Genomic DNA, 22258 nt, shown 5'->3' with positions numbered 1-22258 from the left:
TGCTGTGGGTGGGGGTCTCATGGCGGCGGGAAGGGAGCGGGGGGCGGGGAGCCGGGACGCCTGGGTTCCCTGGGCGCTGGCGGGGAGCCGGGACGCCTGGGTTCCCTGGGCGCTGGCGGGGGGGGCGGGGAGCCGGGACGCCTGGGTTCCCTGGGCGCTGGGGGGGGGCGGGGAGCCGGGACGCCTGGGTTCCCTGGGCGCTGGGGGGGGGGCGGGGAGCCGGGACGCCTGGGTTCCCTGGGCGCTGGCGGGGCGTTCCCTCCACGCGCCCCGAGGGAAGCAGACTCAGAAAGAGCCCGGGTGACTCGACGCTTTGCCTGGGGCGGTTTCGGTTTCCCCGGGAGGGAGGCCCCGGCCCCCTCCCTGACATGACAAGTGACCAGCCCTCAGCTCTCCCTGGCGCCGCCCCAAGGAGCTCGCACAGCGCCAGGCAGCTGCTAAGGAGACACCTACCAGCCGGGAGACGAGCTATCTGCAAACAACAGAGGGGAAACTGAGGCACACAGCCAGGGAGAGGCTTAACTGCAGTCACTTGGTGGGTGAGTGATGAAGAACCCAGGAGTCCTGGCTCCCAGCCCCCCCTGCTCTAAACACCAGACACCACTCCCCTCCCAGAACCAGGGAGAGAACCCAGCAGTCCTGGCTTCCAGCCCCCCCTCTCTAACCACTAGCCCCCACTCCACTCCCAGAGCCAGAGAAAGAACCCAGGAGTTCTCCTTGCTCTATCCCTTCCAAGGGGTCTCTGTATAAACAGCCCCCGCGCCCCACCCCAGAGGCAGCTGCATCGCTGGCTTCCGCTCACACACCTCTTCCTGCCCAGCCATGCTGGCCCCCCAGGATTTCCAAACCTTCGTCTTTTTCGACCTGGAGACCACCGGCCTGCCCCCGGACCGTCCCCGCATCACCGAGCTGTGTCTCTTCGCCCTGCACCGCCGCTCCCTCCTGCAGCACCCCCTACAGGACGACGACACCGGCATCCCCCAGCTGCCCCGCATCCTGGACCAGCTGACCCTGTGCATCGACCCCCAACAGCCCGTCACCCCAGCAGCTGCCCGCATCACAGGGCTGAGCCAGCAGAGCCTGGAGGAGAACGGCAAGCAGGGCCTGGACCAGGCCGTGGCTCAGGCCCTGGGGGGGTTCCTAGCCCGCCAAGCCCTCCCACTCTGCCTGGTGGCCCACAACGGCTTTAGGTATGACTTCCCCCTGCTGCGGACGGAGCTGGGGCGCGTGGGGGCCGAGATGCCTCCTGCCACCGGCTGCCTGGACACCCTGCAGGCCATGAAGGAGCTGGGCCTGGGGGGCGAGGGGGGGTACAGCTTGGGGGCGCTTTTCCAGGCGCTCTTCGGGAGGGACCCCGACAGGGCGCACTTGGCCGAGGGAGACGTCCGCACCCTCATCGCCATCTTCCTCGCCAGGGCTCCACAGCTGATGGGCTGGGCGGCGGGGAAGGCCCGGGCCTGGGGGGACGTAAGCCCCATGTACCTCCCCACCATGCAGTGAGCGCCAAGAACCCAGGTGTCCTGGGCTCTGGGAGGGGAGTAGGGTCGGAGCCAGGACGCCTGGGTTCTCTCCCCAGCTTGCGAAGGGGAATGGGGTCTGGTGGGTTAGAGCAGGGGGGGTGGGAACAAGTACGCCGGGGTTCTCTTCCTGGCTCTGAGAGGGGAATGGGGTTTGGTGGGTTAGAGGGGGGGTGGGGGGTGGGAACCAGGATGCTCAGGGAGGGGAGTGGGGTTTGGTGGGTTAGAGTGGGGATGTGGGGCTGGCAGCCCAGACTCCTGCGTTCTCCGTGGACACCTCTCTGCGTTCCTTAGATCATCAAAGGATCTGGGGTTGGTAATGAAATTATTGTATTGAGCAGCTGATTTTAATGGCAGGGGGAAGCTCCCCCCCGCCCATTTTTACTGTTAATAAATACACTCCAGGCCCTGAGCCCCATGCTTTGCTGAGTTAAGACTTCATGTCTGGTTTGGGGCCCTGGGGGAAATCGGGGTGCAGGTGTCCAGCATCTGACCAGCACCCCAAAAGTCTGCAGTTCCCAGGTCCACCAGCAGAGGGCAAAGGGTCCCTGCCCACCCCAGAGGCAGCTGCATCTTGGCGAAGGGTCCCTGTATAAATAGCCCCCAACCCAGCCCTGGAAATCAGACTGGAGAAGCGTTGAAAGGTTTTTCCCTCTTTCTCTTTTTATTTGGTTTTTATTACTTTTGTTCTCTATATTTTGGGGGGCACGCTGAGGGAATGATGGCGGGGGGCTTCGTTGTTTGATTAGTTTGTCCTTGTCTTTGTTTTGTCGAAGTCAGTTTTCTTTTGGCAGAGATGGGAGAAAAAATAAATCTCACAACACCGAGCCGGGGGGGGGCCTAAACAAACGAACCAAAACTCACGAGCACGGCACGAATTGGAGCACAGACATGGCGTATAGAGATATATAGGCAGTGCTTCCGGGGGGGCCCCAGGGATGGGCGAAGGCTGGATGGGAGGACTAAGAGGGGAAGGGATAGGGAGAGTGGGTGGGTGAGGAGAAAGAGAAGCGATGTATGGGGATAGATAGATACGGGGGTGTTCGGGGATAGATAGATAAGTGGGTGGGTAGGGAAGGGATCGATGTATTGATGGCTATATAGATAGGCTGTCCCCGGACACCTGGGTTCTACGCCACCTTCCCCACACCCCCTCCAGTGGAAATCGGGGTACCGTGGGAAGGCCCCAGTCTCCCCCCCGTGACTGGTCACTGCGGAAGGGGCATAGATTGGAGCTAACGGGTGCTGTATGGGGATGGTGCCCCTCCCCAACTTCCTAGAGTCCCCCCTCAGCATGTGACACCCCCCAGTGGGGAATGGGGTGGGGATGGAGGCCCTAAATTACCCCCCAGCAACCTCCACATGCCCCTCCTCCATCCCCTGCTCTGTGTACCCTACTCAGTTCCAGTCCCCCCCAACATGCTGGAGCCCCCACATATCCCCCAAGCTGCAGATACCCCTGAAACCCCAAATCTCCCCCACAGCCATCAAGAGAGATCTGAACCCCTGACCCCTCCTTAAAGTAGGGCACGGGGCACAGCTATCTATAGCCAGGATTGTGGAGGGAGAGGGGAGCACAGAGTTAGCAATGCTCAGGGGATGGGGGTACTCAGAGTGTGTGGGGGGCAGGGAGGCAGGGGGCACACAACTGTCTAGAGTCGGGGGGTGAAAAGGCAGGAGTAGGGTGCTGGGGGTAGTGCAGGAGTTGGGGGCAGGCAGGGGTGCACAGCTGTCTGGAGTTGGGATGCTGGGGGCAGTGGGGGAGGTGGAGGGCAGGGAAGTGGGGGGGTGCACAGCTATCTAGAGTTGTATTTTCTCATATATATATATATATATATATATAATATATATAAACAGCACAAACATCTACATTCATCCTGGGGTCCCCCGCCAGCCCCCCACAGGAGGGGACATGGGGGGGCAGGGTGGGACAGGTGTCTCCTCCTCACGACGCCCCCTGCTGGGGGAGAGACCTGGGGGGAAAGAGAAGGAGAAAGACAGGGGAGGGGTAATTAATAAGAGCACACACAGCTAGCGGCCCCTGCTGGCCAGGCACCGACATCATGGATTGCCCCCCCCTCCACCCTTCACTCACCAGGGCTCTATCCTGGCTCTGGGAGGGCAGTGGGGTCTAGTGGTTAGAGTAGGGGGCTGGGAGCCAGGACTCCTGGGTCCTATCTCTGGCTCTGGGAGGTGGCAGGGAGTGGGGTGCAGTGGGTCTGACCCAGTTCCCACTATGAAATACAACATGCTAAAACAATTATAGGGCAACCCCCACCTGGCGTGCCATTCCCCTTCCTTGGGGATCCATCTGGGTCCAGATCGACTTTGCCAAACCCTCCCGCACTCTGCAGCAGACACCCCCCAATTATAACAACCCAGCAGAGGGCGCGAGATCCCTGACTAAACAGCTCTCCCCAGAAGTGGCCGCATCTTAGTGCTGGGAGCCCTGTATAAACAGCCCCTGTGCCCACCCCAGAGATGGCTGTATCTCAGCCTCTCCTGCCATTTTTATGCCCTTCCACTCTCCAGGTGTTCCCACTCTGCCCAGTGATCTCTACCCACACACCGCTGTTCTCGTGGAGGAGGGCACAGCCTGCTGCCTGGGGAGAAGGGGGGGGTATGGATCAGGACAGAGGATCTGTGGGGTTTTTGGAACCTGGCCCTGAGAATCAAGCCAACGTGGGATCAAGATACAAAGTGGTCATGGTCCCACCCCAGCGCAGTGGGTCTCCAAAATATCAAGTCACGCCATGGCCCCGAGGGCCCGAGATGGTAATTTACGGCTTGCCGCAGGCCACGAGCCATTGCTTTCCCACCGCCTGGCCGTTGAGACATTAACAAAATAGTTGATGGCTGTAACATGACCCAATACAGCAGGGAAAAGAGGGAAGTGAAGCAAACACGGTGAGCGGGGTGTAAGGGGAAAATATTGTAACCGTAGGGCTTAACTGCCGGGGAGAGTCTATTGCATTCAGACTGATTTCTTAAGGCTCAAGTGAAGAAAGATGGCTATGCCTTGTCATCAAAGAAGCTTATGCTATCGCCACAGCTAGGCCGGGAGAGGCGGTGAATAAAAGGGAGTGAAACCATTACAGGGACGCTCGATCGGAACAGAGTAATCAGCAGCGTCACCGACCCATCAGCACCCAGATCAGTTCAGCGGGAGTTCCCGAACTCCTGCCGAGGTCAGGAGAAAAGAAGATTGGCAGGATGTACAGGAAACGGGGTGTCAAAGTTAGCCGTGGAGGGTGAGAGAGAAGGATTGGAAGGCCCCAGAGGAGATGGGCAGCTGGCGCACAAACAAAACTGTGGCCTGACGTGTCTTACACCAGCACCTCCGGCGCGGCAGGTCGCACAAAGGAGCTGGAACACGCCAGCTCCGGCTGCGAGGATGCCTCGTGCCGGGGTTGGATGGCCTCTCACTTCAGCTGGCCGTCTCTAATCTTCACGGGGCCTGGCCCAGACCAGCATCTCCAAGAAGAGGAACCAGCTTGGGGCACCCAGCCAGGCCCTTTCCTGAAAGCCTGAAAACGACCGTGTCCCTGACTCCTGCTGCGAATGGTAACCAAGCTAACGGTGGGTGGGTCCTTGTAGGGCCTATGACGAGCTCCGTGTCTCGTCCGCCCACAGAAGCTGGGCCAATCAAAGACATTCCCTGCCCCATCTTGTCTGTCTAATATCCTGGGGCCAACAAGGCTACACCACGGAGAGGAGCGAATGGGGGCTGGGGCCTTGGGGGGAAAGAGGCGGGGCAGGGTCTTGAGGAAGGGGTGGGGGCGTGGCCTCAGGGGAAGGGGTGGGGTGGGGCGGGGCATCTGGGAGAAGGGGTGGTGTGCGGCGTGGCCTCAGAGAGTGGGGCGGGGCCTTGGGGGCATGGTGGGAGGTGGGGCCACGGTTCAGGCACCTGTGGCACCTCCCACTTTCAGGGCACTACCTGGTATCAAAAGGGTAGAGAAACCCTGCTCTGATCCCCAATATATAAAAATCGCTTTTGTCTGCGCAGCCCATGGAGATCAAGATGCATTTTGCCGAGGGTGGTGCAGATAATGGGGAAGTGATAGAAATGTGGCTAGAGACCAAGTACAAATGTCGGATGACCTCAGACAGCCTGGGGAGGAAATCTTAGGGTACGAACAACACGAATCTGGGGGAGTTTCGCACCCATAGGAACAGCCTAACATTTACAGGTCTCTATCCGCAGAATAGTCCATGCTCCTGGTTGTACGCCTGGATTGATGGAGTTCTGTCTGTCTGTATTTGTGCTCATCGGATCTTTGACCAGCATTTCTGGAGCGGAGAGTTTGCTGCTCAAAGCTGTAGTTGACACCAGGCTGGGAGAGGGGGCCAGGCCATTGGGGAACTGAAAACACCAGGACAAATTGGAGAATGGGGCTGAATGCGACAAGATGACATTCAAACCGAGCCGAGCGTCAGAAGGAAAAGTCCGACGCAAGGGGGCATCGCCGGCTAATGGGGGGGTACGGCTGAAGAGGATCTGGAAGTTAAAGAAGTTCAAAGAGTGAAGGAGAGTCTGCCACAGGATACAGCCACGAAAACGGCTAAGATCGTTCTGGGTGTGTTAGCGGGAGCGTCGTATGTCAAGCACGGGGGGATGTCATTGTCCCGATGTTCTTGGTGCTGGGGCACACTGGCCCCGCAGATGAGCATCAATGATCGGGGTTCGATCCAAGGCGTTTTGACCGCAGGGTCACCACCTGGCTCAGGGCAAAAGGACAGTCGCAACACAGAGGTTGGACTTTTGTCCAGAATGGGTGCCACCCCCCTTTTTTTCAATAGCGAGATGCCTTGGGGAGCAACATAACAAGACAACGGATCTGTTCTATGGAGCAGAAAAAGCTAACAAAGGCAAAACTCCAGAGCGCTAAGAAATATAAATCACGTCCACGGGCAAACACGGGAGATTCACCTCCTTTGCAAATATAATATTTGTTATAGACAGTGGCTTGGCTCCTGCGTACTGTTGACCTGAAACTGGGTAGCGAATTAATCAGGACGTGAAGGTACCAGGACATGTGCTTTAAAGATTGTCCTGGTGTCCCAGGGCAGGTGCCGCTCAAGATTGTGGGAAAGTTGCTCCGAAATGGAACAAGTTCCTATTGACTGGGAAACATCCCACCAGGCTTAATGGTTTCCTACGGCCTCACAAGCTCTAGGTGAGGATAATTCACCACTGAAACAATTTCCCACAGCTCGTGGGGGATTCTCCATCATGGGCAATTTTAAAATCAAGATCTAAGAGATCTGCTGTAGGAATTATTTGAAGGAAGTCCTGTGTGATACAGGAGGTCAGAGTAGATAATCAAATAAATTTGTTAGTCTCTAAGGTGCCACAAGTCCTCCTTTTCTTTCTGAGAATCTGTAACAGACCCAAAGAAGCACCAGTTTATAATGTGATCTGTTGGAACTCCTCACCTCATGATTTTTTGGCCTGAAGTTTTAGGAGAAGTCAGTATAGAGCCAGGGAAGGAGGAGAAAGGCCACAGGTGCGACACAGGAGGACAGAGGAGATGAATCTATTAATATAATTCATGGGGAAGTAGGTTAAAAGATTGACTACAGATCCAATGGGAACAAAACCTTGGTGTCTTATGTTTAGATCTGGATTCTTTTTCCTCTATTGTGTTAGCAACACCAGATTTGATAAGCAACTGGCACAAGCCAGGGACTATTCTGTGGGTCTCTTAGTCACAAAAATCTAAAGAAAGTCACCTTCCCAAGATGGCAACGGAGGATAAGTGTTATTTGTTCCTGTGCGTTATTTGAATCTGGGGTTTATCGACCAACTGTCTGGTTTATGTTAGCTAACTCATAGGGCAACACTATTTTTGCATTCGTGTGTCTTGCACTATGAGTTGTTGTTGTTATGCATAGCTAATAAAGCTCCATAAAATTAAATCCAACACTCAAGTCTGTTTTCTTTAGCGAAGCAATCGAAATGGAAAGAACCTTGAGAAAGATGATGCAGGTAATTAGTTAATATGGGATTTGGCAGAATTCGATTTGTTTTTAATATAATTTTGATGGACAATATTGATGGTTAATTTTAAGCTTTTTTTAAAATTTTTACCTATTTAAATTTTCACCACTGTGCAAAATTATGGGTTTTAAGCCATTTTTGAAACCAATGTGAACCTTCACAGCCAAAATTATGGATTTTAAGCATTTGTATTTTTTAATGTTATTGATTGACATTTTAACAGCCAGACCCAAAGATGGGTGTGTCAAGCAATTTTTCCATTTTCACTGATTTAAATTTCACGGCTGTGCACAATTCCAGGGTTTAAGCACTTTTTTGTATTTTTACCAATTTAAATTTTCACCATCAAAGTGATGGGTTTTAATCTTTTCTCCGATTTCAATTTTCACAGCTGTGCACAATTCAAAGTGCTTAAAATCCATTTTATTTTTACCAGTTTCAATTTTCACCCTCATACTGATGGGCTTTGATCTTTTCACTGATTTAAATTTTCACAGTGGTGCACAATTACGGGTTTTAAGTCCATTTTTTATTTTTCCTAATTTAAATTTTCCCCATTAGAATTACGGGGTTTAAGGATTTTTTCAATTTTCATCCATTTAAATTTGCGTAGCTGTGCAAAACTACAGGCTTTAAGCACTTTTTTTTTATTTTATTTTGTTGCCAATTTCAATTCTCACAGTTGGAATTATGGGTTGGAAGCACTTTTTCCACTTTTACCCATCTACATTTTCACAGCTGTGTCAAATTACGGGCTTTAAGCATTTGATTTTTCCCAATTTAAGATTCTCACAGTTGCAGGAAATTCTGGGGACGGGTCAGACAACGAGAAGGGGCCAAACATTAATTATTTAATGACAACAGATGTTGCGATTGAAAACGGTAAAGCTTTATAACCGAGAAAACACCTATTTGTCACTAGTGCATGTCAGAATATACAAAGTCAGCAGTAAACCAAACTCTCCTTCTCAAGCAGGATTTATCTTGCTTTGCCTGTGTGTTCATTTTGATTCTTGACGGACATATTTTGTTTGTTCATTCAGTTTGTTCGTCTCCGGTGACATTTACAGATACAAATCGAACCCTTCCCAGTTTGCTTATAGATTCATGGATTTCAAGGCCAGAATCGTCCATTGCGAATATCGACCCTGAAGTCCTGTATCACCCAAACTGCAGAACGGCCGCCAAATAATTCCTAGAATTGGTCTTTTAGAACGTCCCAGCTTGACTGAAAAATCGCCCGTAATGGGCAATCCACCGTGACCCTTGGTCAGATTGTTCCAATGGTGAGTTACGCTTACCATTAAAAATGGACACCTGATTTCCAGGCTGAATTTGTCCAGCTTCAACTTCCAGCCACTGGATTGTTTTAACCTTTGAGTGCTAGGGTGGAGAGCCCGTTACTAAATATCTGTTCCCCCTGGAGACACTTTGAGACCCGGATCAATTCACCCTTCACCTTCCTTTTGTTCAGCCAAACAGCTGGCGCTCCTGGTGTCTCTCGCTGTCTGGCATTGAATCATTTTCACGTGATTGATCCACATCCTCCTTGAATTGCGGGCACCGGAACCGGACACAGGGTCCCAGCAGCAGCCGCACCAGGGCCAGATCCAGAGGCCAAATCACCTCTCTGCTCCCCCTCGAGAGTCGCCTGTTTATACATCCCAGGATCGCCCTAGTGCTTTGGGCCCCGCATCCCCCACGCTCCCCAAATCCTGTGTTCCCTGCTCCTGTCTCTCTCCCATGGCACACACAATGCACCCCCCCATCCCGGCACCCCAGTTTAACTCACCCGCCTACATCTGGTTGGAGAAGGAAGTGGGGGCGGCCTGGCCGTACCCCCCCTGCTGGCTGTAGGGGTCGGGCTGCCCGTAGCCCTGCTGGTTATACTCCGGCTGGTAGCCGCCTTGCTGGCCGTACGAATCTTGCTGCACGTAGCCAGAGCCCTGGTTGTAGGAGTCAGTGTAGGTATCTGGAGCCGGCTGCTTCTCTGGGGCGGCCGGCGGGTACTTGGCAAATGGGGCGCTCCAGCCCGTCTCCTTAAACACGAACCAGAGATTCCCCGTCCACAGCACCAGGTTCAGGAAGCCAAAGACCTGGGTGGCAGGGGAGGAAGAGAGAGGGAAGGAAGGGTTAATGCACAGAGGGCAGGGGGTCCCCTCTAGGGGGCACTGGCTCCCATCTGGCCCCAGGGTGGGGACTAGCTGGCTCAGGAGGCTGGAGAATGGGGCACTGAGTCTGTCCCCTATAGGGGGCGCTGGCTCCCATCTGGCCCCAGGTCAGGTCCTGGCTGGCTATGGCGGGCAGGGAATGGGGCACAGGGCCTGTCCCTTCTAGGGGGCACCGGCTCCCCTCAGGGGGTCTGGCTGGCTGGGGAAGGGTCTCACCACGGAGGTGTTGAGTCCCGAGATGATGGGGTCCTTCAGCTCTTTGCACGTGTTCCCCTCTTTTTTGCAGACCTCCAGCCCCTCGATCACATTGTCGGGGTCCGTTGCCAGCTTGACGTCGGAGAGACCCTTGGCCCAGGCACACGAGCTCACCAGCCACATGAAGGCGAAGACAGCGGTGACGACGAAATCCTGGGGAGAGAGCGGGGTTAGCCCCCCCCATGCCTGGCCCTGCCTGCCAGGGGAGAGCGCTTCCTGCCCAACTTCCCGCTCCCTGTGCGCCCCCAACTCACGATCATGGGGCCCTTGTTGTTCTCCCGGTACTTGTTCTCCATGAAGAGGTAGACGACCGTGGCAGCCAGCGAGTACAGGAAGGCGAAGACCGCGATGGTGACGAAGAATTCGGCCGAAGAGGAGTAATCCCCCATGAGGAACATCTTCTCCACCTCGCGCCCCCGGCAGGCTGGGACGTCGAAATAGACCTGGTGGAGTCTTGAGGAAGAGGGTTGGGGGGGGAACATGAGGCAGGGGGCTTAGTCGTATAGAAGGTACTGGTCCGTATCCTGTATGTATAGTCCAGACCTCCCAGGAACAGAGCCCAGTGTCAACCCTGACCGCTAATGCAAAGACAAAGGAAGTCTGTAGGCAGAGTACAGCCCCGGTCTGTGTAGGAGGCGTCAGTTCGTTTACTGCAAATATCGACCAGTTTTGTATAGCAGATGCCAGTCAATATGCTGTATATACAGCTTAGACCTCCCAGGAATACCACCCAATGCCAATCATGACAACTAACAAAAGACAAAAACTGTCTGTATACAGAATACTGCCCAGTCTATGTAGGAGATGCCAGTTCATATACGGACCAGGTCTGTGTAGGAGGTGCTGGGCCATATATTTCTGATATCTAGCCCAGACCTCTAGGAATAGGGCCCAATGTCACCCTGACCACTAACACAAAGAGAAAGGCTGTCCGTTTACAAAATACAGCCCCATCTGTATAGGAGGTACCGGTCCATGTATAGTAAATATGGACCAGGGCTGTGTAGGAGATGCTGGCCAATTATATTGTGTATATATAGCCAGACCTCCTAGGAATAGCACACAACGTCAACCTTGACCATGAATGCAAAGACAAGGTCAGTCTGTATACAGACTGGCCTGTGTAGGTGGTGCTGGTCCATATACGGGATATACATACCAGATCTGTATAAGAGATGCCAGTTCATACACCGTACAGCCCAGCCTTCCCAGGAATAGCGACTCTCATAAATCCTGACAGTAACTCAAAATTGAGAGCAGGCTGTGCAAAAAATGAAGCCCTGGTCTGTACAGAAGGAACCACATCATATACTCCAGAAATACAGCCTGGGCTTCCCAGGGCTGAGCCCAGTGTGCATCCTGATTTCTACCTGAAAGTAAAGGGTAGGAGTCTGCACACAGAATACAGCCTCGCTCTGTGTAGGAGGCACCAGGCCTATACCATATATATAGCCCAGTCTGCCAAGGAGATGCTGGTCCATATATTATAAATACATCCCCAGCCTCCCAAGAACAGTGCCTACTGTAAATCCTAATGCCTATCTCAAAGACAAAGGTCATCTGTATACAGAACATAGGCCTAGGCTGTGTAGGTGGTGTCAGTCGATATACTGTATATACAGCCCAAGCTTCCTGGGAATAGTTCCTAGTATTAATCCTGACTGTGAAGTGAAAGTCAAGGACAGTCTGTATATAGAATACAGCCTGGAAATAAGTTGTCAGTTTTTAACGGCGAACGTAATTCACCATTGGAACAATTGACCAAGGTGATGCTGGTCCATATACTGTAAATAAAGCCCCAGTCTGTATAGGAGGTGCCAGCCGATATGCTGAATACACAGCCCAGGCCTCTATGAGGCAAAGTCAGTGTGAATCTCAGATGCTATCCCATCCCAGTCTTGAAACATCAAAAGTCTCCAGGTCCCTACGCAGGGTAGCAGACTGGCCGGTCCCTATGCAGTATAACGCCCAGCTCACCTGAATGGGTAGCCAAACTCCACTTCGATGTTCAAGTCGCTCTCGCTTTTATTCGCACACTCAACGCTGAGGCGAAATTCCCCGCTGTAGGTCCCGCAAGTGGCAAACGCAAAGATAGCAAAGAGCTGTGGGGTGAGATGGGGCGGGTGAGACCACAGGAGGTGCTGCAGGAAGTGGGGCAGGAGCGCTGGCTGTGGGGGGAGCTCCCAGCTCCTCCGGCCTCTCCCACCGGGGGTCACTGTGGGGAGCAGGGTGGGAGCGCCGGCTGGTGCCAGGATTAATAACCCCGCCTCCGGGACAGGGAGGCGGGTAGAGCGGAGAGGAATTGTGGGTAAAAAGGGTTAGCTGGGTCCCGCCCCCTCTAATCCTCCCCGAGAGCTGGGAAGAGATAAGAACCTGTCTGACCCAATTGTCCATCTGTCTACGTCAGCCACACTCCTCTGTTCTCATGGGTTCCTCCATTCTCCCCCCGACCCTGCGCTGGAAGTGGAGGGGGGGCGGATACCAGGCTGGAGGGGCCCACAGGTCTGATCCGGGGACAAATGACCCCAGAACAAGCAGGGTCCACGGGCACCTGGAATCATTCCCCAACCAGTTGGGTCAATGGGTTCATAATACAGCAGAAATGTCAAGTGAATGGGTCTGGAATCACTCCAGAACTGGCAGGGTGGGGAGGGCCAGGAGCTGCTCCAGAACCAGCAGGGGGACCAGGAGCTAATCCAGAACTGGCATGGGTGGGGGATTTGGGAGCCAATCCAGAACCGGAGAGGGGGTGGGGAGGGCCAGGAGCTGCTCCAGAACCAGCAGGTGTGAGGGATTTGGGGGCCGATCCAGAACCAGAGGGGGCGGGGGAGTCAGGGCCACTCCAGAACTGGCAGGGGGGTCAGGAGCCACTCCAGAACCGGCAGGGGGAGGAGTTTCTCTAGAACCAGAGGGGGGTGAGGGGTGGGGTCGGGTGATGTTCCAGAACCGGCGGGGAGGGGTCATGAAGTGCTCCAGAACGGGCAGGGCAGGGTGGGGGGGTCTGGAACTGCTCCAGAACCAGCAGGACTAGGGGTCTGGAATCTCTCGTTCTGTCTCTGAGCTTCTCCATCTCTGGTCTCACCAAATCTGATGGGGTAACAGGATCTAATAACCGTTTTTTCCTGCACCTCCTTCCTCCAATCCTACAGCCCCTCCCCACGCTGCCTGGCTCTGCAGCGGGGCAGGGAACGGGGCCTGTCCCCTCTAGGGGGTGCTGGCTCCAAGCCCTAGGCCAGCTCAGAGGCAGTCCAGACAGGACCCCCCCAACTTCAGGGTCCTGAGGAGCCAGTTCCAGGGGACTCACCCATTCCAGCAGTTTCAGAAACCCCAGTGGTTCCTTGAGCATCCGGAATTGTCCCCCAGCCACGACCTGTCGATCAAGGTGGAGAGAAAGGGGAATGGGGCAGGGGGAGGGGGTGATATTAAAATATTTGACATCCCATTATTTCCTGACCCCCTGCCCCTCCCAGAGCCGGGGAGAGAACCCAGGAGTCCTGGCTCCCAGCCCCCCCTCAGCTTTAACCATTAAACCCCCACGCCTTTCCCAGAGCCGGGGAGAGAACCCAGGAGTCCTGGCTCCCAGCCCCCCCCTCAGCTTTAACCATTAAACCCCCACTCCTTTCCCAGAGCTGGGGAGAGAACCCAGGAGTCCTGGCTCCCAGCCCCCCCGCTCTAACCGTTAGACCCCACTCCCCTCCCAGAGCCGGGGAGAGAACCCAGGAGTCCTGACTCCCAGTCCCCCCTGCTCTAACCACTAGACCCCACTCCCCTCCCAGAGCCAGGGAGAGACCCCAGCGCAAGACGGTTATTGAAGATCACAAGTTCCTACTAGGAAAAGCCTGCAGGAAATACCTCCCACAAACACATACCCACAGCTTCCCAAACCTTTCCCCGCCCCCAAACTCACTGCCCCCCAATCAACCGGAACCCCCCTTCTCCTCCTGCTGTAGGTGGGGTAGATGTTAAACCCCCAATTAATAAACAACCCTCCAATATCTGCACCTCCTCAACCCCCCCCACACCTGATGCAAGGATTGGGCTGCATCGCCCCCACCAGCCCCCCCCAACCCCGCTGCTGCTGGTGGGAGAAGATTCTGCCCCCTCAGTTCATAAACAGCCCCCCAAATTACCCTGAACCCCCATTGATGGCATTACACTTGCCATTTTGACTCCCTCAGCAGCTTGCTGGCAGGGGTAAATATCCCTGAGCCAGACCCTCCCCATGGCAATCAACCCCCCCAAATTATCTGCACCCCCATATTCCTCCAGCCAGTAGGCAACCGGTTGAATGCACCATCCCAGCCAGTCTCTACAGCAGCAGCGGGTAGGAGAATATTCTCGAGAGTCCCCCCCATTCATAAAGAGCCCTCCCCACATGTGAGCCCCACATCTCCCCTCCCCGCACCTGACCGTCATGGCAATGAACCCACTGCAGCAGCGCTCAGCCATCTTCCCTCCCTGCCCCCGCCCCTGCTGCAAATGGAGGGGGGGAATATTTGTAGTTCATCCCCCCCACACACACATACACACACATCCCCCACTGCAAAATATCCGGTCATCTCCCCCCTCCATCCCAGATGATCCCCCCCAATGCGTCCATCCAATCTGAACCCCCCCCTTGCATCAGTCTCAGACCCCCCCCATTTGCAGCACGGAAATATCCTAGCTCCTGACCCCCCCTACACTCCCCATTGCAATCTGCCTGGAGCAAATCTGTGCCCCCCCATGCATCAATTTCAGATCTCCCCCATCTGCAGCTGGGAAATCTCCTAACCCCCCATTATAATCTCAGAGAATCGAGCCCATCTGTGCCCTCCCAGCATCAATCTGAGATTTGCCTCCCCCACATTTGCAACAGAGAAATACCCAAGCCTGCCCCATAGCCTGCCCCCCCTTCCTATATTTGCAGTGCGTTGCATTTGAATGCAGCAGCTGCTGCAAAAAAAAAAAACAACAACCCTACTAGGCAGGGATGGGGGGGGTGAATAGAGGGAGTCGGATGCATCTCCGGGGGGGGCAGAGGGGGCCCCCTGCCCTGTGGGAAAAGCCCCCCCTTCCCCAGATTGCTGTCTATGGTACTGAGCGAGCCTGGTGCGTACCTGATTGAGGACTTCCATCTTGGAGCTGTCTGGAGCAAGTGGGGGGGGGCAGGGCTAGATCCGGAACAGCTGGGAGGGGGGGTGCAGACGCAGGAGGGAAGAGCGGGAGGGGGTAGGGTGACGTCACGACGGGGGGATGTCACTCCCTGGCAGAGGGAGCGGGAGAGATGGAGGGAGGGGGTTCAAATCCCAGAGCTGGGGGCTTGGAGCCAGGACTCCTGGATTCTCTCCCCGGCTCTGGGAGGGGAGTGGGGTCTAGTGGTTAGAGCGGGGGGGCTGGGAGCCAGGACTCCTGGGTTCTCTCCCCGGCTCTGGGAGGGGAGTGGGGTCTAGTGGTTAGAGCAAAGGGGCTGGGAGCCAGGACTCCTGGGTTCTCTCTCCGGCTCTGGGAAGGGAGTGGGGTCTAGTGGTTAGAGCGGGGGGGCTGGGAGCCAGGACTCCTGGGTTCTCTCTCCGGCTCTGGGAGAGGAGAGGGGTCTGGTGGGTTAGAGCAGGGGGAAGCTGGGAGCCAGGACTCCTGGGTTCTATTTGAGGGCCATAGGTCTGACAGTCCCGCAAATCTCCCCCCCCAAGTACAACTCATCTGGGAGGCTCCCCCTACTGGATGGGGGTGGGGCTTCAGCGAAGGGGGCAGGGCGGCTTGAGTAACCAGCGCCCCTGACCAATGGGGGGTGGGGTTTGGGTGCGAATCCCTCCCCCTGCTCGGTTCTTTTCTCCTGCCCCTCCCCAATGGGTCGCTCCCCCGGCTCTTTTCCTCTAGGGGGAGGTCCAAACAGAGGCCTGAGGGCCAGGAACCCACCCCGGCTGAGTCCTGAAGGCCTGGGGTCTCCCTGGTGCCTTCGCCCGCCCCCAAGGTCTCTCTCCTGCCCTGGGCTCAGATGGGAGCTGGCGCCCCCTAGAGGGGAAAGGCCCCAGGTCCCATTTCCCGACCCCCTGAGCCAGCCAGTTCCCCAGTGGCCCCACCACCACCACTCACAGTCCCCTGGCCCTTTCCCCAGCCTAGGGCCCCACCGCTTCCCCTGCCAGCCCCTCCCCTCCGCCTTGCCCCAGCCATGCCCCTCTCCTAGACCCACCCACCCCGTAGCTCTGCCCTTTGCCCCGCCTCCAATGTGACTTCCAGACCCGCCCACATCCTTAGCCCCACCCCTTGCCCCCTCCCTGACCCGCCACTTAGCCCCGTCCCTTGACTACTGTCAGCCCCTCCCCTAGCTCCACCCATACCCCTCGCCCTGAGCCCCTCACCTTCCTCCTGCTCCTCCCCCCCCACCAGCCCCATCCCTGGGCCCAACCCCACCCCCTGTTCCCAGCCCTTCCTCTGTTCCTGCCCCTGGCTCCACCCCTTCGCCCCAGCCCCACCCTTGCTCCTGCTCCCAGCCCCACCACCTACCTCCAGGTGTGAGGGGCAGTAGGGAGGTCAGCGCTTGGCCTGGTGCCCTCCCAGCCCCCCATCGGGGTGGGGTTGGAGAGGGGTGGGGTGGGAGACAGAGCCAGGGACCTCCCACCGCCATTGCACCAGCGGGGCTGGTGGAGCCAGGTGTCCCACACCTGAACGAGTGAAAAAGGGAACGAAGGAACGCAGGGGAAACCTGAGGGGCAGGAGAGAAGAGTGAAAACGCAAGTGAGCAAAGAAACGAATGAGAGGACTGAGGGACAAATGGAAAGAACAAAGAATGACAAAGCCAGAAGAACGGAAAAAGGGGGGGGGGGATGAACCAAGAAATAAACAAATGAGAAACCAGCCAAATGGAAAGATGGGAGAAATGAATGAATGCAGGAATGAATGAGGAAACCGACGGATGAGTGGAAAGAGCAGAGAGATAAGTGAATGAAAACGTGAACGAAGGAATGAAGAAGAGAACAGAGGGCCAAATGGAAAGGGAGGACAAAGGAATGAAGAAACGAAGGAAGGAATGAGAGAACAGAGGGGCAAATGGAAAGGCAAGAAATGACCAACACAACAAAAGAGAGACCCGATGAACCAATGGAAAGAGGGAAGAAATGAATGAAAGAAAAAAGGAAGGAAGGAATGAGACAAACGATGGACGAATAGGAGGAACAAAGAATTGAACGAATCAAAGGGCAAAGGAGGAACAAATGAATGAAACAAGAAATGAAAGAGCGAACAAAACCATGAAAGGAAGAACGAACCAGTGGGGAAAGGAAGAGTGAAGGAGAAAAGCAACAAAGAAAAGAAAAAGGAATGAACGGAGAAGGGAAGAACAGGAGGAAGAAAAACAGGGAGAATGCAGTAAAAACAGAAGGAAGTGGGGGAGAGATTGAAAGAGTGAACCCAGGCATCCGGGCCAAACCCCAGGGCGTCAAAACCGTGAAGGAGGGGAAGGAAAACATGGCAGATGGACAGAAGGACACCGGACGAGATACAGACAGAAAGCACCCCAAGGAGTGACCCCTGCTCAGCTCCCCCAATGGGGCTTTGTGGGGAGCACTGCCCAGCTGATAGGAGGTGGGGCGAACCCAAGCCCCACTCCAGCACTGATCTCCAACAGCCAGGGTGTGAACCCAGGTGTTTGGACTGAACCCCAATTTGAGGATCCACAGTTTAAGGGAGCTGTCCCTGTGCAGCGTTATGTGCGGCTGTTCCCCAACCACCCTGCCCCAGAGACAACTGCATCATAGAATTATGGGACTAGAAGGGACCTCGGGAGGTCATCTAGTCCAGTCCCCTGCACTCATGGCAGGACTAAGTATTATCTAGATCAGTGCTACTCAAAGTGGTGGTCTGCGGACCAGTGCTGGTCCGCGAGCCATCAGCTGCTGGTCTGCGTGCACATTGGGAAAAAAACTGCCAGTCCCCCACATCAGATAGCTGCAGAAGCACTGATGTAGACCATCCCTGACAGGTGTTTGTCTAACCTGCTCTTCAAAATCTCCAGTGACAGAGATTCCACCACCTCTCTGGGCAATTTATTCCAGGGCTTAACCACCCTGACAGGTAGGAAGTTTTTCCTAATGTCCAACCTGAACCGCCCTGGCTGCAATTTAAGCCCATTGCTTCTTGTCCGATCCTCAGAGGTTCAGAAGAACAATTCTTCTCCCTCCTCCTTGTAACAAACTTTTATGGACTTGAAAACTGTTCTCATTTCCCCTCTGACTTCTCGTCTCCAGACTAAACAAACCCCAGTTTTTCAATCTCCCGTCATAGCTCATGTTTTCTAGACTTCTCATCATTTTTGTTGCTCTTCTCTGGACTTTCTCCAATTTGTCCACATCCTTCCTGAAATGTGGCACCCGAACTGAACACAATCCTCCAGCTGAGTTCTAATTAGCGCAGAGTAAAGCGGAAGAGTCACTTCTAGTGTCTTGCTTACAACACTCCTGCTAATACAGCCCAGAAGGCTGTTCACTTTTTTTTGCAACAGCGTCACACTGTTGACTCATATTTAGCTTGTGGATCCACTCTGACCCCCAGATCCCTTTCCACGGTATTCTTTCCTAGGCAGTCATTTCCCATTGTGTGTGTGACTGATTGCTCCTTCCAAAGTGTTGTACTTTGCATTTGTCCTTATTGAATTTCATTCTATTTATTTCAGACCATTTGTCCATTTTGTCCAGATCATTTTGAATTTTAATCCTCTGTTCCAAAGCAGTTGCAACCCTCCCCAGCTTGGTCTCGTCCGCAAACTTTATCAGTGTGCTCTCTATGCCATTATCTAAATCACTGATGAAGATATTGAACAGAACCGGACCCAGAACCGATCCCTGCAGGACCCCACTCGTTATGCTCTTCCAGCATGACTGTGAACCACTGATAACGACTCTCGGGGAACCATTTTCCAACCAGTTTTTCACCACCTTACAGGAGCTCCATCTAGGTTGCCTTTTCCTAGTTTGTTTAGGAGAAGGTCATGGGGGACAGTATCAAAAGCCTTACTAAAGTCCAGATATACTACATCTACCGCTTCCCCCCTATCCACAAAGCTTGTTACCCTGTCACAGAAAGCTATCAGGTTGATTTGACATGATTCGTTCTTGACAAATCCAGGCTGACTGTTACTTATCACCTCATTATTTTCTAGGTGTCTGCAAATTGGTTGCTTAACGATTTGCTCCATTATCTTTCCGGATACAGAAGTGAAGCTGACTGGTCTGTAATTCCCCGGGTTGTCCTTATTCCCCTTTTTATAGATGGGTGCTAGCTTTGCGCTTTTCCAGACTTCTGGAATCTCTCCCGTCTTCCGTGACTTCTCAAAAATAATCACCAATGGCTCCGATATCTCCTCAGTCAGCACCTTAAGGATTCTGGGACGCATTTCACCAGACCCTGGTGGCTTGAAGACATCTAACGTGTCTAAGAAATTGTTAACTTCTTCTTTCCCTATTTTAGCCTCTGACCCCCCTCATTGTCACTGGCATTCACTATGTTAGCCACCCGATCACCACCAACCTTCTTGGTGAAAACCGAGACAAAGACGTCATTAAGCACCACGGTCATGTTTCGGTTATTGTTTTCCCTCACTCACTGAGTAACGGGCCTACCCTGCATCTTGGGTCCTCACCTGCCCCTGGAGACCAGGCTCTCCACTCCTCCTCCCGCATCTCGTAGCTTTGCTCCCGCGCAGTCTCTTCACCATACTCCCGGATTGGAGTGGGATCTTCATGCGCCGTAAGTTCCTGTCGGAGCTCCACCTAGACAGACACAGACAACAGGAACCCAGGCATCCTAGCTCCCAGCCACCCTCCCCGCCAAAACAGACTCTAACCACTAGGCCCCACTCCCCTCCTAGTGCCAGGGATGGAACCCAGGTGTCCTGCCTCCCAGTCCCCTCTGCTCTAACCTCTTGATCCCACTTCCTCCCCACCCCAGAGCTGGGGAGAGAACCCAGGAGTCCTGGCTCCCAGCCCACCCCCCACAACTGCCAGAGCCCACCCCACTCTCAGAGCAGGGAAAGAACCCAGGCGTCCTGTCTCCTACCTCTCTGGCTTTTCTGTCAGTTGCTCAGAGAGCTGCAGACAGGGAGGATGGTGAGATGCAACCAGTTCAGAGTCACCCACAGACCCCCACACCCCACAACTTCCCCCAGGCGTCAGGGATCTGGGGTTCACCTCAGCCGCCCCACTCACCTTTGTCAGCTCCGGGGAGATCTCGACCTGCTTTGCCAACTGCTGGGGTAGGGCGGTCAGACTTGCGCCCCTCCAGCCTGGGACCCTCCCTCTGCTCCCCCAGATCCAACCCACAGATCCATCCGGCCCAGTATCCCCCTGTCCCCTTCCTGGCTAGGACCAATAAACCCACATCTCCCCCTTTCACCCCCCACAATCTGCACTTGCTCCATCTTTGACAGCAGAGCTGGGAGGGGTTGGCACTTGGTGTCTGATCTGTGGGACCCAGGGCCCTGGCAGAGACCCTCTGCCCAGCCCCCAGCCCTGCAGCACAGTGCCCCCCAGTGCCCAGCCCCGACTGCCAGGGGAGAGCGCCCCCCAGTGAGCTGCAGCCCCTAGCCTGGTACCTTGGACAGCTCCTGGGGAGCATTCTGGAGCTGGATGGGGAGTTAGTTTTGGAGCAGCGCTGCCACTGCCTGCAGGGGGCGACAGGGGGTCTAGACGAGGAGGTAGGGCAGAGACTATCTCTGACTCCCCCCCGAATACATGTTCGTTTCCAGGGCACAGATCCCGCCCCCGATGCCGTTCCTGTCTGTTGCACAGATTCATTCCCCCGCATCCACACACTGACCCAAAGCACCATATACCCCCCCATGCTGACCCCAACATCACCCCTCCCATCCCCGGGGCAACCCCCACGCTCCCTCCCCCCATACAGCTTATCCCCCTGCCCCTCCTCCTCCCCAGAAGGTGCCAATTAGGGCAGTCCCAGAGCCAGGCATCCCCAGCTCATTAACGAAGTCCTGGCTCAATTCCCCGCAACTTTCACAACAGGGGTTACAGCAGGGAGAGGGGCTGGGAGCCAGGACGCCTGGGTTCTCTCCCCAGCTCTGGAAGGGGAGTGGGTCCTAGTGGTTAGAGCTGGGGGGTGGGGACTGGGAGCCAGGACGCCTGGGTTCTCTCCCCAGCTCTGGAAGGGGAGTGGGTCCTAGTGGTTAGAGCGAGTGGGGGCGGCTTTGGGAGTCAGTGTTTGCCTGTGTCCCTGCCGGAGGGGATGATCCAGACCCGAGTTGCCGGGTCTCAGCCCCAGGCCTTGGGGGCCAGCCGCTCTTCACCACGGGGCCCCAGGCTGCAGAAATCACTGGGAACAGCTGGGAGGGAGGGAGGGATTTGGGGGCACTAGGCCCTGCCATGTACAGCTCCTCCCCCCCAGCTCCTGCCCCTCCGCAACCCCCCAGCCCCACAACCAATGCCTCTGTCCCCCCCCTGCTCCCAGCCCCGCCCCCAGCAGATCTCCAGCCCCGCCCCGCCCCCCGCTACCAGCCCCGCCCCTTTCAGCCCCGCCCCCAGCTCCCCAGCCCCGCCCCTCTCCCTCTCGGCTCCTGCGGGCGCTGAAGCTCCTCCCTCCAACAGGGCCCGCTTCCGGCCTCGGCCTGTCGGAGGGCAAAAAACACCCCCGCCCCCGCCAGGCCTTTAAAGGCGTGGGTGACTGTACGGGCGGAGCATAGAGTTGCCAGGGAGGTCGATGGAGAGAGCGTCGGCGAGAAGCCAGAAGTGGGGACCATAGAGAAGGGCCGGGCCGGATGGGGAAGAGAGTCGCTTCTAGAGGGCGGAGGATGATAGAGACGCTGGAGGGCGAGGAATAGCCGCCTCCCGTCACCTATGAAGCGGAAGTTATGAACATAGAGGCGCAGAAGCGCAAGCCGGAAAGACAGAGCGTCACCAGCAGCACGGCTGTGACTTGAGGACCATAGAAATGTAGCCAGCGCGAGAGAGAGAGCGTCGGCCGCTGGAACGGAAGTTGCAACCATAGAGCCTTAAGGGACAGAGCGTCTCTTGTGAAACCGGAAGCACGTTGACCATAGAGACACAGACAGGGAGCGTCGCCCCCTTTGGTCCAACGAGGGCTCCAGCGCCCCTTCCCCCATCCCAATTAGTGCAACCATTAATTAGCCGGAGTTAACGAAGAATTCGTGACACAGCGGGGAGGGGCTCTGCCCCCACTTCAGACCCACCCAGGACAATTACTGGGACCCTTAAGTAGCACTGATTAGCCAGCCCAATTAGCTAATTACCCTCAACTAATGAGAGGTGGGGGTGGGGGGACGCGGTCATTAATGGAGGGGGCAGCGCCAGGAACGGTTAATGACCCAC

The 22258-nt window shown here is 55.5% G+C and overlaps 2 protein-coding genes across 6 annotated transcripts; one reads left to right on the top strand and one right to left on the bottom strand.

Moving 5' to 3' along the window:
- The first annotated feature begins 189 nt into the window (after positions 1-189).
- On the top strand, positions 190-15467 carry TREX2 (three prime repair exonuclease 2). Of its 3 annotated transcripts, XR_006276786.1 has the most exons (4): positions 191-539; positions 821-1558; positions 2127-2133; positions 15425-15467. XR_006276786.1 is itself a non-coding variant. In XM_038381365.2 (2 exons), the coding sequence occupies exon 2, from the start codon at positions 823-825 to the stop codon at positions 1498-1500; it is 678 nt and encodes a 225-aa protein (XP_038237293.1). In that variant the 5' UTR covers positions 190-535; positions 821-822; the 3' UTR covers positions 1501-1946. The 3 variants fall into 3 exon arrangements, 2 of the variants coding, with proteins under 2 accessions (XP_038237293.1, XP_038237292.1); XM_038381365.2 differs by lacking the exons at positions 2127-2133; positions 15425-15467 and having other exon boundaries at positions 190-535; positions 821-1946; XM_038381364.2 differs by lacking the exons at positions 2127-2133; positions 15425-15467 and having other exon boundaries at positions 821-1621.
- Positions 2159-20311, bottom strand: LOC119847001 (synaptophysin). Of its 3 annotated transcripts, XM_043501588.1 has the most exons (8): positions 20126-20311; positions 19541-19690; positions 13249-13314; positions 11922-12046; positions 10199-10397; positions 9906-10097; positions 9311-9614; positions 2159-3490 (listed from the first exon to the last, which is right to left on the bottom strand). In XM_043501588.1, the coding sequence occupies exons 2-7, from the start codon at positions 19598-19600 to the stop codon at positions 9315-9317; spliced, it is 942 nt and encodes a 313-aa protein (XP_043357523.1). In that variant the 5' UTR covers positions 19601-19690; positions 20126-20311; the 3' UTR covers positions 2159-3490; positions 9311-9314. The 3 variants fall into 3 exon arrangements, with proteins under 3 accessions (XP_043357523.1, XP_038237274.2, XP_038237275.1); XM_038381346.2 differs by lacking the exon at positions 20126-20311 and having other exon boundaries at positions 19561-19650; XM_038381347.2 differs by lacking the exons at positions 19541-19690; positions 20126-20311 and adding an exon at positions 15044-15136.
- Positions 20312-22258: the final 1947 nt, after the last annotated feature.

This window comes from Dermochelys coriacea, chromosome 23 (assembly GCF_009764565.3).
Source record: "Dermochelys coriacea isolate rDerCor1 chromosome 23, rDerCor1.pri.v4, whole genome shotgun sequence".
In the NCBI taxonomy this organism is placed as follows: domain Eukaryota; kingdom Metazoa; phylum Chordata; order Testudines; family Dermochelyidae; genus Dermochelys; species Dermochelys coriacea.
The sequence above is the reverse complement of the archived record's forward strand: the minus strand, read 5'-3'. Positions and strand labels throughout refer to the sequence as shown.

Coding starts and splice junctions, on each gene's coding strand:
- TREX2 (XM_038381365.2), top strand. CDS start 823: ATGCTGGCCCCCCAGGATTTCCAAACCTTCGTCTTTTTCGACCTGGAG.
- LOC119847001 (XM_038381346.2), bottom strand. CDS start 19,635: ATGGTGAAGAGACTGCGCGGGAGCAAAGCTACGAGATGCGGGAGGAGG. Junction 12,047..13,248: donor TTCTGAAACTGCTGGAATGG/GTGAGTCCCCTG, acceptor CTCACCCCACAG/CTCTTTGCTATCTTTGCGTT. Junction 10,098..10,198: donor ACAACAAGGGCCCCATGATC/GTGAGTTGGGGG, acceptor CTCTCTCCCCAG/GATTTCGTCGTCACCGCTGT.